At 41.4% G+C, this 12043-nt stretch overlaps 2 protein-coding genes across 2 annotated transcripts; one reads left to right on the top strand and one right to left on the bottom strand.

The window, feature by feature from the left end:
• Positions 1–4: 4 nt before the first annotated feature.
• On the bottom strand, positions 5–915 carry LOC128309520 (uncharacterized). Its single transcript, XM_053045931.1, has 3 exons — positions 791–915; positions 530–733; positions 5–441 (listed from the first exon to the last, which is right to left on the bottom strand). Exons 1-3 carry the CDS (start codon positions 858–860, stop codon positions 332–334), a joined length of 384 nt encoding a protein of 127 aa, XP_052901891.1. The 5' UTR covers positions 861–915; the 3' UTR covers positions 5–331.
• A 345-nt stretch (positions 916–1260) lies between these two features.
• Positions 1261–6508, top strand: LOC128297820 (homeobox protein 4-like). Its single transcript, XM_053033521.1, has 6 exons — positions 1261–1333; positions 2575–2882; positions 4234–4319; positions 4438–4480; positions 4582–4678; positions 5969–6508. The coding sequence occupies exons 2-6, from the start codon at positions 2819–2821 to the stop codon at positions 6168–6170; spliced, it is 492 nt and encodes a 163-aa protein (XP_052889481.1). The 5' UTR covers positions 1261–1333; positions 2575–2818; the 3' UTR covers positions 6171–6508.
• The last annotated feature ends 5535 nt before the right edge of the window (positions 6509–12043 follow it).

Raw genomic sequence — 12043 nt, 5'->3', positions numbered from 1 at the left:
CAATTGCTAACAAAATTATGCTTCTAATAGTGTTTGTTTATTAAGCACAAACTATCTAGAATATCACATCAGCGTTGCATAAATTACCCGTTACTGAACATCTCTTTATCAGATAAAATAACTTTGGTTCAAAACGTGACATTTAAACTTGACTCTAAAATTTGACTTGATGAATTGTAAGTATTTTTTTATTCGAGAAGAACGGCCATTTTCATGAAAATGCTTTGGAAGTAACATTGATAAACCAAAGTTATGTATATTAGCCGAGAAAACAAATATCAAGACTATCACCATAGGGAAATTTATTGTCATTATCAAGTTGTATTCACGTCTAGTGTTTCGGCTTATCACCACGTTGTTCTACGCACTTTTCCTTTCCCTTCGCATCATAGACGCAACTCTTCGTAGTCCATGCTTGATTGCCCTTGAGCTGCGAGGGATCTATCAACACAATTGGGAATGTTAACAAACCTTTAACCTTTCCTTTCTCTTGTTTTTTTTTTTGAGAATAACACTTGCAATATCATACCTGGCATAAAATCCGAAAAGTCACTACGTGAAAATAGTCCCCCTGTGGCTCCGGATTCTCCTCCTCCAAGATTCTGTTGTCCAAAGGTAGGAAATTGGGCTTGTTTCGGGAAATCGGGAAACGTGGGAAAGCCGTAGTTTACTCCCGCTGTCTGCCGTCGGTAGCGCAGCAAAGTATCGAGCAATGGTCCATTATGGGACTCATCTGTATGGAAGTGGATCGATTACATGCAGTTCGCATATCGTAAGCTTTTTCCCTTACCTTTCTTTGCATCCACTAAAAACTCGAAGCAACCGATGGCAAACAATAACAAAACGAATGCACGCGTCATGACCGGAATGCAAAAGTAAACTGTCCAAGTCAAGACCAAAAACCGAACTAATGTGCCTGTATCACATTGAACGTGTGCGTGGAAAGAACGTTTGTTGATTATTTTGGTGCCGTTGAAATTCCCACATGATGTTGTACGTTTTCAAACGAACTCAATACATTGGTCTTCATTATCAGCTACTCCCGTAGCAAAGGTTTATCGCTGGAGTTTCATCGCACCATGTTTGGTTGCTTATTTCATTTTGTGAGCATTAAATAAATTATGTCCGCTATCAATACCAAGATAGAAGGATTAACAAATATCTCTATAAAATATAGTTATTAGCCAGTATAACCGCATCGCTTGTTAGAAAGGTCCAGACAATCCTTCTCGCTAGAAGTTTGTGTAAGTCACTTAAATACGGTCATTACGGGTTGCACGGGTTGTTTATTCTCGTGGCCCACCAGCTCACAATTGGTTGTGCGATAGTGAAGGTCACAATTAAAATCTCAAAGGAAAATATCAGATTTCAGCTTTGTAATTGGTGTACAATTAGAAAATAGAGATGGTCTGGAAGTTTTATTTGTTAATTTATGAATTAAGTTTAATTAAATTGTTTTATTTTTGATTAAGTTATTTCTTTTACATTTTTTGTTAGATAATACGGCGAAAGCCGTCGTACTGGAGTAGTAATAAGTTTTCAAAATTTAATTTAATCATTATAACTCGGTTAGGAAAGATCTACGCATTAAAGTCTTTTCAAAATAACAGTTGACCTAGAACTGCCGAACAAGGACAAAGCAATATCAGATTGCCTGTTCCATTTCATCGATTCCAACTATCACTGAGGTCACGATGGGAACTAATTTACTATTAACGGACTTTGTTTCTTCAGTTTCAAAATTTTACCCAATCAAGCACAAAGCCCGATCATCCGTAAAGGTACGGACTTATTCAACATGTTTTCAATTTCATGGGAAAGTAATCTAGTGAAAGTAGTATATCGCATTCTCGAAGCTCTTGAAACTAGTTTTGGTAACGCTTGCAGTACGTGGTCGGTTTGGTGGATGGTTTTATTGCTGGAAGAAAAAGTAGCTACCAGCGCAGTGCTACATAAGCCAACATTAGCCAAAAACAGTTATGCTAATGAGCAAGAGCTGTACTTGCAATGAACGGAATTCGCTCGAACCGTAAACCAAACACAGAAATGAAGAACACTGCTATCATTCGTACAAACTGTCCGCAAGAACGAGAGCGCGATTTGTACCAGGTGTAATTGACTCTCAACACATGGGAGTTGCAGAAAATAATCTCCGAGTTTCGCCATGTTTAACACACTAAGCCCCATTAAAAAGGCAAAAAGAAGCATAAGATGCTACGAGAATCAATGTTAAGGGGATAGCAAAGATGGAAAGAATGAAAAATACGGATTGCAAAGAGCCAGGCGCGCAAACATATCGTCGGACTATCGCGACCGACGTGGAATGAAGGAAAACGCATTAAGAATCCATCCAGCAGCAAACACGCTAAAGGTGGAAATGAGTCAAAGAGCAAAATCCTAGCGCTGACCGTGCGTCTTGAGAGGAACTGGTGTATCGTCGAAACACACACTACACCCTTGAAGATGGCATCGGGCCATCAAGCCCCATCCCGTGCTTCGGTATCTGTAGAAATCACCGCTATTCAGCGTCTTTTCAATGTATCGTTGTGTTAAAATGTATAAAGTTTCTTGTAGATCCGCTGGCCACCACATTTGTATCCAGCCTGCGTCCGGAAGAAGATCGCGTACGAGAAACCCACTGTGTTGTGTGTTGTGGAGCGTTTTGGAAGGGAGGTGGACAGTTACCGTGAACCTGATCTTTCATATTTGCTGTTTGCCTTCAGTCGTCTTCGATACAGCTGCAAGAGTGTTCATCGTGACATAAGTGTTTCCGTGATCATTGATATTTAGAATTTGTAAAAAGTGAGAAAGCTTAACAATGAATTGCCGCAGCGCAGTGTTTGGATTGCTTTTGGTGATAGCTGTGGTTGCTGTACATGCAGGTAAGTGAACTGCTACAGTGAAGCTCAGCTATGCAAATCGGTGCAAATCAAATTCAAGCTGGTATCATTAGTTTCTTCTTAAAAGCTTTTCCTTTAACACCCGATAAGCCATAGTGGTAAGGGCGAGACGACGACGGCATTGGGAATATATATTCTAATTAAAAATTAAAAACTTTTTTGTTCACATCGCTGACCAGTGCAAGATATCGCATCTGCACGATCAGCGGTGTGCTGTTTCGGTTGATGAGTCGCAACCGGAAGACAAAAAAAGCAATCTCCTTAAAAAGCACAAACGTGAAAACCGGTTTTTAGCGATTTGAAATGTAGACACAAATATTTACCACAATTTTTGGTTCCACTCTTTTTCTGATTGTTGTTTATGTGTCTGTAAGCCATATGAATTCATCGCAGACTGTTGGAATCTACGTTGTTTTGCTCACCAAATCAAGCTAAAAGATGAAGTTGTTTTTAGCATTAGTTCGATGTAGTTTTAACTAACTTCTGACACAATCAAACCGGTTAATACATATCCTAGTAATGTATATGATATTTAAAAATCATCACATGTGGCAAGACATTCCTACAGGAAACATGATTCTGATGAAGATCGCTGAAACCGATGACGCATCATCTCAGTTCCTCGTGGGTTACATCAACTCGGAAGGTTATCATAAGACTGCTCCACGAGCGAGTGTAATCTTTATAATGTATCAACTGAATGCTGTCAGTTAAAATGTGTCTTTATTATTTAAAAAAAACACTGTGTTATGTGTTGATACATTAGTAATCTGCCTTTAAAAACATTGATGGCATTTTCATGGCAAAATAAACCCACTCATAATATTGCACTCACCGCGAATAGTCTTCCAGTTGCGTCATGCTAGATTGGAATTATATATGTATACTTTTTTTGCCAACAAGCCTCAAGTTATTTGTTGCATAACCATATCCTGGACGGATTAAATAACTAGGCATATGTATTCCTGTTTTGTATCAGTTCTCTTAATGCAAAACTTTATCATAACGCACACTACCAGAAGAATCCAAACAACAAAAGAAACATTATCACACTGCCTCCACGTTGAAACCGGTCATGAGGTAGTCTACCTTGGCAGGATGTATAGTTGAAGTCGCTAAAACATCCCCATTTTTCTCATTTTCCCTTAACCCAATTTATGTATAGTTTAATGCAATTCCGATATGGTAACAGGTTCGAAATTCGCACACTAGCTTAAAAATGTGACCACCATACAGTTATTACCAAACAGCAATGCCAAAAGATGAAAAATAGCGCAACACCGACAGCCTCGGAACAGTCTTTGTTTACCATAAGTATTATGTTTGTTTACAGAAACTGGTTTTTACGTGCCCAAAGCGTACTACACGATTGACGAACATGGTTATAAATCCCCACTCATCTACATTGACAGTATTCCGGTGAGTATAGGCTTTGCGTCTCTGAGGTTCAGTGATTGTACAAGGAAGATTGTTGCCCCGTTCCCCAAAAGATGCTGATTGTGGACGTATTTTCCTTCTTCTTTTGTCGATTCCCTAGCAAATATTCCAGCGTGTTCGACGATCCGCTCAACTTCCTTCAGGTTTGTAGTATTACAATGAGTGTTGAGTGCTTTTTCGCTGTACCTGAGTACACCTACTGAAAATATTATTTCTCAAAAAAAAAAACTATCGCGTTTTGTAGTTCCCAACTTCGGTTTTCCGGTGAATTTTCCTGCATTCCAGTTTCCAAATCCTGGACAGGGTGGCAATTTCCAGTCGGTATCAATTACTAGCGGAAGGTAAGCATTATATTCCTCAAAACTCTCTAGTAATCATGCAAAGCTAAAATTGAGCTTGGTATGGATTTCCTTCGCTTAGCTGCAATATTTCTCATATCCTTTTGTTGTTTATGTGCAATTTGCAAGAATTACCTATTGTACCAGTGCAGTCTATTTATAAATACTGATCTGTAACCACCACGTTCCACGGTCTCTATTCCATTTGCACTACAGTTGAAGTAGAACAGATGGAACAGATGCAAGATGATGCGAGAATCCGGTTTAAACTTATTATCTTCATAGTTAATCTCAGTGGTTGGCAAAGCATGTGGACCATCATCCTGTTGTTCAGCTGTGCACAGTAACTAAAGGAAACTTGCGCGAGTTTTTATCGGTAGTGCGTGTGGTTTTTATTGTCGTGTTCTGCATTCTTTGTGGTTCACTTAACGTGCTCACCGCTAACTACGGCCACCGGTTAATTACGCGATAAACTCTACACGGCGTTTCCATTGCACTCTTGATGTCGGATGTAGAATTCTCCCCATCACATATGATCGTACTGAACGCTGGGAAAATATGTTTCCCTTTGATGATAGACAAAATTTCAATTCACGTAATTTTTGCTATGTTTCTTTGTTCCTCTGCTTCCTATAAAAGGCTCTTTCGCTAGCAATATAGCAAAAGAGATGTTTATAAAGCGCTTTTTTCCTTTGAATTTGAAAACAATCATCTGTGTGTAAAATTCAAACACCTCTTGTATGAAATATGGCAATGGCCGTCTTCCCATGGTTGTTTGTATCCCGGAACTCAAATTTTCTCCAGGAATTTTACAAACAGGGTTCATTAGGGTTAAAGAGGGTGGGTTTGAATGGAGGTTGGCTGTGGAGGTCTGATGGTATGCGGTTTATTCGCATACACCTAAGCCTTAACACACTACCATTATGCTCAATATCGTTTGTTTTATACTACACTATCCTGTTTAAGCCATGATAGCATTCACATCATTCATTCAAAAGCCTAACTTAAGCCAGAAGAAGTCGACCTCTAGTGCTCTCCGTTGATTATGCTTTCGGTTTTAAAATGCATATCAAAAAGCCTCTTTTTCGAGAAGAATACTATCTTGTTTACCGGCAAAACGACTTTATCATTTCCGGCGTTCTTTGGGATTTTGGACAAATCATTGTTGTTGGAGACCGACACTGCTACCGAATACAATAACCCATTTACATTTTATAAAATTAAAATCTATACCATTCAACCAAGGAATAAACCGTAAACTGATTTGATTGAACCGTTTCTTTCTTATCCTAGCCCCAGTGGTTTGAATAATCGATTCGATGAAAATGGACAATCGGCAAATGGTGGAACAACTATTAACACATTCTCGTCTCAGAATGGACACGTTACTCACATGACTCATCATATCGACAAGGATGGCAAAGTCACTACTCAAACCAACAAGAACAACAATAACAACAACAATAATAACAACAACAACAAAAAGAAGAACTAAAAGCTGATCGATAACCACGAGTATTTCTTCAACAATAAACTCCCAAATCAACACTTTTGCGTGCTGTATCGATTATCGTTGTGAAACAATACAATATCGCCATGAGACCACTGTTCTTTTCAGCAAAACGACGACACGCGTTTGACTAGCATAAATAAAATTACTGTGTTTGTGTGTGTACTTTGTACTAGTGCCTATTATGGTAGTATTCGGCTGGAGTATGTATAGTATTTAAAAACAAAATAAAAGTATGAAAAAAACTTCCTAGTTATGGTTTCTTTTCTTCTATTTAAACAATAGTTAAAAATTATGTAAACGAAACGAAACACAGAAACTGGGAAAAGTTTAGAAGAAACATCAGAAGAAATAAAGATTATGAGCACGACGATAACTGTCTGATTAGATAAGTTCGTACTTGTAGTATAGTTGATTTGATTTAAGCATTAAGCAGCTGTTAGGCCTTTATGCTGCAGTAGGTATTGAAAAACTGCACACTATTTAATTGTTTCTTCAAATGGTTTTTATACTGCTAACGACCAAAGCTGTTTTTATATTTGTTAAGTTGTTTTATGTTGTGCATGATTATAATAATTCAGGCAGTCCCCGAGATACGCGGTTCCTCTTATACTCGGATTTGGAGATACGCGGTTTTTGGAAATTTAACAGATGAGCTAGTTTATAGCACAAAACCTAAGCAAAAAGATGAAAATTGGTCGAAAATACCTTTTTTTTTGTTTTCATTAGAACGGCCTGGCCATATCGACTTATTTTATTACCACGTAGCCGGATAGTCAGTCCTTGCAACGGGGGATTGGTCCGGATGGGATTTTGGTCCGGTCCGTTCGTGTGAAGACCGGCTCCGCTACCATCATGTCACCGAGCCACCCATATACCTTTTTTGTCACATAAAACATTTCCTTCTAACTTATTTGAATGTATTCTTTCTTAAAATCGCCTGATTCGGTGTAAAAATTGAAGAGAAAAAATCAGAGAAGAAAGTCGACTCTGTGATTTTGAAGTATAAACGAAATTGCACCAGGATTCGAATTATGCGGAAATTCGAGTTACGCGGATTTTTCCCGGATTATAGCGGTCCGCTATAATAGCGTATCTCGGGGACTGCTTGCATAATGACGAACCACCCTGTAAATAATCTCCCGCCAACAAATTATGGCACTATTATGGCACTTGCCTCCCTTACTGTAAGGGTACATTCATTTATTACGTACCGCTTATAGGTAAGAGCAATGGTTAGTGCCAGCATTACATAGAGGGGAGGGGAAGTTCATCTTTTATGTTATGTTGAGTAATATTAATCTGTACCTGAGGCGAATAATCGTAGAAGGCTTTGGACTAATCTTCTTCTTCTTCTTGGCCCGCTCACAGTTGAGCACGTTGTGCTGACATGGCCACATCATCAATCCGTTTCCAGGAAACTCTGTCCAAGGTTGCATTCCTCCACCCCTGGCTGCACCCGATCTCCGACAGGTCTTGCTCCACTTGATCCAGCCAACGAACTCGCTACGCGCCTCGTGCCGAACGGGTCACTGGCGAGCACCTTCCTGGTGGGGCATGAGTCCGGCATCCTCATCGCGTGCCTCAGCCATCGTATCCTTCCGGCCTTAGCCACCGTTGCAAGCTATGCAAATCTAACCGGCTGTACATAACACAAACTATTATTATTATATAAAATTTGCGTTGTTTGCTTAATGGGATACACAATGTTAAACAATCCACTAAATAATAAATAAAAAAAGAATCGAAATTCACAACTTGATAATTCGTTCATTCTGTATTGCAAAACATACTAGACTATATTCCTGTTATAAAGTTTGTCCCGGTAGGAGGCTTCGTGTTATTCCCGGGCAACTCGGATTACAAGTCACGGTGATGAACCGATCTGGTTCGCCCAAAGCACGAACAATGACCATTGAGTTTTGATACTGTGCCCTCATCATACAATCATACGTGCGCCAGCTTAGAGAAGCTGTACGTGGTGGAATTTACAACTAAAGCATCTAAGGAACACTTTGCCATCGCATTGGTTCGCTCGCTGTGCTTCCGGGATATTTGACTTAACTTAACAAAACACTCAAGCACCAGCATTTGGTGGTGAAGTTAATCGCTATTGTTTATCCTGCAGCGCGTATTTATCACACACAATCTTTTAACACGGATGTTCAGTCATACGTATGAACGCGTGTCTGTTTGCGATGAACTGCGCCTTTGCCTCCTTTCACGTAAACCAGGTATTGACCAGTTCCGGAACAACACACCGACTGCAGGTGAGATGGGTCATGTGTGTTTGTGACGATATCACTGGTAGCACGGAATATACACGGGAGATTGTGCTGCAACATCGTGCTACAGGATCCTTAAGGCCAGTGTATGAGACCAACCCGATGATGCGTCCACTACAGTACCCGATCCTGTTTCCACGGGGTGAAGCCGGTTGGACTCATGTTATGTTTAAGATACGTCGCCGAGGAAGACAGCCGAGACCATCGAGCACGGGGACAAACACAGATAGTGGTGCGTCATCAATGAGAATGATCCCCAGATGGAGCCGAATGCAGAGGAAAATTCATCCAATCAAATTACTCCACGTAAATATGCCGCGTATATATTGCATATCCTGGCGGGAGATCGCTTATTCTCTGATGAATTGTAAGGGGTAATCACCTGTCATACATTTTGCAATACAGAATGAGCGAGTTACTAAGTTGTGAATTTCGATTTTTTTGTTTATTTATTATTTAGTGGATTGTTTAACAATGTGTATCCCATTAAACAAACAACGCAAATTTTATATAATAATAATAATAATTTGTGTTATGCACAGTCAGTTAAATTTGCATAGCTTTTAGCATTTGAAAACTAAAATGCTAGGTCAAGTTTTTGTGTTGAAAGACTACCTCCATGATCATTCGCTCACGTTGATGTTTTAGGCGATGAACAAAACTTAACGGTTGATTTCTGTGGTGAGCTTCTACTTACTGAACTATTTCAACAATTGATTATGTTTTAAGCATTCTGTGATCCATTAGGTGCAGAGCCACGAGAGTTGACAAAATACTGACAAATTTTTCCAATGACCAAATCAGCTGGTCAACTGTAAAAACCACTATAACATAGCCGCGCAAATAATTGTTTTCAGATTTACGATACCAGGAGAGCATGTTTTTCAAGTGGTGACATCTTCTTTACCCCTCTTCCCCCTTCTCCCTTCATCGCTCACTTCTCGCCGCTTCCGATGATAGTTGCAAATCCCAAGTGCAAGTGAGATGGACGAAATGGGAAGTATCCGTTATCTCTCTCGCTCAAACTTTCCATTGACTGTTACGAAATTCCATACAAAACCAGCTGTTTTCAGATTTCCCATACCAGGAGAGTATGTTTTTCAAGAGGTGACACCTGATACCAGCCGAGCAAGATGACAGCAAGATGACGGTAGATGGCGCGCAACTTCGTATGCAATTCCATACGAAATTCCATACAAAACCAGCTGTTTTCAGATTTCCGATACCAGGAGAGCATGTTTTTCAAGAGGTGACACCTGGTACCAAGAGCAAGATGGCGGAAGCTGGCGCGCAACTTCTTATGCAATTCCATGCCAATTCCATGCCTTTTAGCCGTCGATTAGCCGTCGATTAGCCGTCTATTAGCCGTCGATTAGCCATCATCTCCCCCCCTCGTTGCACCTCCCCCTCGTGTCACCTCCCTCTCGTGACACCACCCCCCACGTGTCACCTCCCACCACCCACGTGTCACCACTTACCTCCCACGGGACACCACTTACCTCCCACAGGTCACCACCCCCCAATCGTCCGCCATCTTGGCCGCCATCTTGTCCGCCATCTTGTCCGCCATCTTGTCCGCCATCTTGTCCGCCGTCTTGTGTCCACCATCTTGTCCGCCATCTTGGCCGCCATCTTGTCCGCCATCTTGGCCGCCATCTTGTCCGCCATCATGCCCACCATCATGCCCACCATCTTGTCCGCCATCTTGTCCGCCATCTTATCCGCCATCTTGGCCGCCATCTTGGCCGCCATCTTGGCCGCCATCTTGGCCGCCATCTTGTCCGCCATCTTGTCCGCCATCTTGTCCGCCATCTTGGCCGCCTTCTTGTGTCCGCCATCTTGGCCGTCATCTTGTCCGCCATCTTGTCCGCCATCTTGTCCACCATCTTGTCCGCCATCTTGGCCGTCATCTTGTCCGCCATCTTGTGTCCGCCATCTTGTCCGCCATCTTGTCCGCCCTCTTGTGCCCGCCATCTTGTCCGCCATCTTGGCCGCCATCTTGGTGGGGGAAGGGGGGGTGGGAGATGGAAGATGTCACCTCTTGAAAAACATGCTCTCCTGGTATCGGAAATCTGAAAACAGCTGGTTTGTATGAAAAGTTAGTGTATAAACATTGCATACCTTACGGCGCATTGCATTGCAAGTTGATTGCATACCTTCCGGCGTAGTACCAGGAGCTACCTCTTCCGTGGATGCTCTCCTGGTATTATACATTCAAAAACTGGTAGTTTTCGAAGAAATTTTTCAGGACCAACGGGAAAGTCAGTGTTTAAACATTGCATAACTTTGGGCGGTTTTTCAGCAAAATTGCTGCAAAATTTTACTCGACCAACGGGAAAGTTAGTGTTTAAATATTGCATACCTTTCGGCGGTTTTCGACCAAAATTGCTGTACAAGGTGCTACCTCTTCCGTGGATGCTTTCCTGGTATCGGGAATCTGAAAACAGCTGGTTTTGTATGGAATTTCGTACCAGCCGACGGGAAGTTTGAGCGAGATGAAGGATGCTTTCCGTTTCATGCTATCAATGCTAGCTATTTCGTAGTACACTGGTAGATTGTGTCGGTTATAACATCATTACCGGCTTGCAAACTTGCAGAAATTGTGACAATCGAAATACTAAACACAACACTCCACCACAATACTGTTTCGAAACACGTAGGCTGGACATTTTCACGGTTCAATCGGGGAGAGAAAACAATACCACACCACGAGTATCGCAATGGCAATAGCTTGCAAATATTGCGGAAGTGAAAACAAGCATGGTTTCTATTCTAGCATCTAACGATAGGATCATTTACGAACAGATGAAAAAATCCCGTTCAAGAAATAGAATACATGAATAGGTTGAAGTAAAAGGGCATATAAGTGTTCACGGGGCGGCCAGATGGTGTATTGGTAGCGCAGTCGGTCTGTACAAGACAGGACCACGGAAAAAAATCATTTGGACCACCAAACCTATGTACGCAGGTCTGACTAATCCTACGGGTAAATAAAGTAAACATAAAAATAGAAATGGAAGGCTTAAACATCCTGAAGATGTCGTGATGTGAAGATGTTGAATACACCGCATACTTCTCTTGCGTAGCCGTGTAACCGGGCCGATATAGCTAATCAAATAAAAACAAATTATCTAACCAAGGATATATACAATCTAAGGATATTGTCGATCAATTGTTTACCTTTTTAATTAGATTTTGTGCTATAAATTAACTCTGCTGCTAAATTTCCAAAAATCGCACAATCGGCACAAGTTGTTTGGGGCCCCCAACACGGCGAGGCCCTAGGCGACCGCCTACTCCGCCTACCGTTTGATCCGCCGCTGCAATATGCGGTATATTCACGTGGAGTAATTTGTTTGCATGAATTTTCCTCTGCATTCGGCTCCATCTGGGGATCATCCTCATTGATGACGGCACCACTGTCCCCGTGCTCGATGGTCTCGGCTGGCTTCCTCGGCGGTGTATCTTAAACATACCATGAGTCCAACCCTCTTCACCCCGTGGAAACAGGATCGGGTACTGTAGTGGATACACCCTCTGGTTGGTCTCATACACTGGCCTTAAGGAACCAGT

The sequence above is a fragment of the Anopheles moucheti genome, chromosome 2, assembly GCF_943734755.1.
Source record: "Anopheles moucheti chromosome 2, idAnoMoucSN_F20_07, whole genome shotgun sequence".
In the NCBI taxonomy this organism is placed as follows: domain Eukaryota; kingdom Metazoa; phylum Arthropoda; class Insecta; order Diptera; family Culicidae; genus Anopheles; species Anopheles moucheti.
Note: the sequence above shows the minus strand (reverse complement) of the source record. Positions and strands in the feature narration are given on the sequence as shown.

What these genes read in the sequence shown, in the direction of transcription:
- LOC128309520 (XM_053045931.1), bottom strand. Translation starts at nt 860, where the DNA reads ATGACGCGTGCATTCGTTTTGTTATTGTTTGCCATCGGTTGCTTCGAG. An exon ending in TTTAGTGGATGCAAAGAAAG is followed by an intron (nt 734 to 790) that starts GTAAGGGAAAAA and finishes ACTTCCATACAG; the next exon opens with ATGAGTCCCATAATGGACCA. An exon ending in CTTTTCGGATTTTATGCCAG is followed by an intron (nt 442 to 529) that starts GTATGATATTGC and finishes TTGTGTTGATAG; the next exon opens with ATCCCTCGCAGCTCAAGGGC.
- LOC128297820 (XM_053033521.1), top strand. Translation starts at nt 2,819, where the DNA reads ATGAATTGCCGCAGCGCAGTGTTTGGATTGCTTTTGGTGATAGCTGTG. An exon ending in ATCCGCTCAACTTCCTTCAG is followed by an intron (nt 4,481 to 4,581) that starts GTTTGTAGTATT and finishes CGCGTTTTGTAG; the next exon opens with TTCCCAACTTCGGTTTTCCG. An exon ending in GTATCAATTACTAGCGGAAG is followed by an intron (nt 4,679 to 5,968) that starts GTAAGCATTATA and finishes TTCTTATCCTAG; the next exon opens with CCCCAGTGGTTTGAATAATC.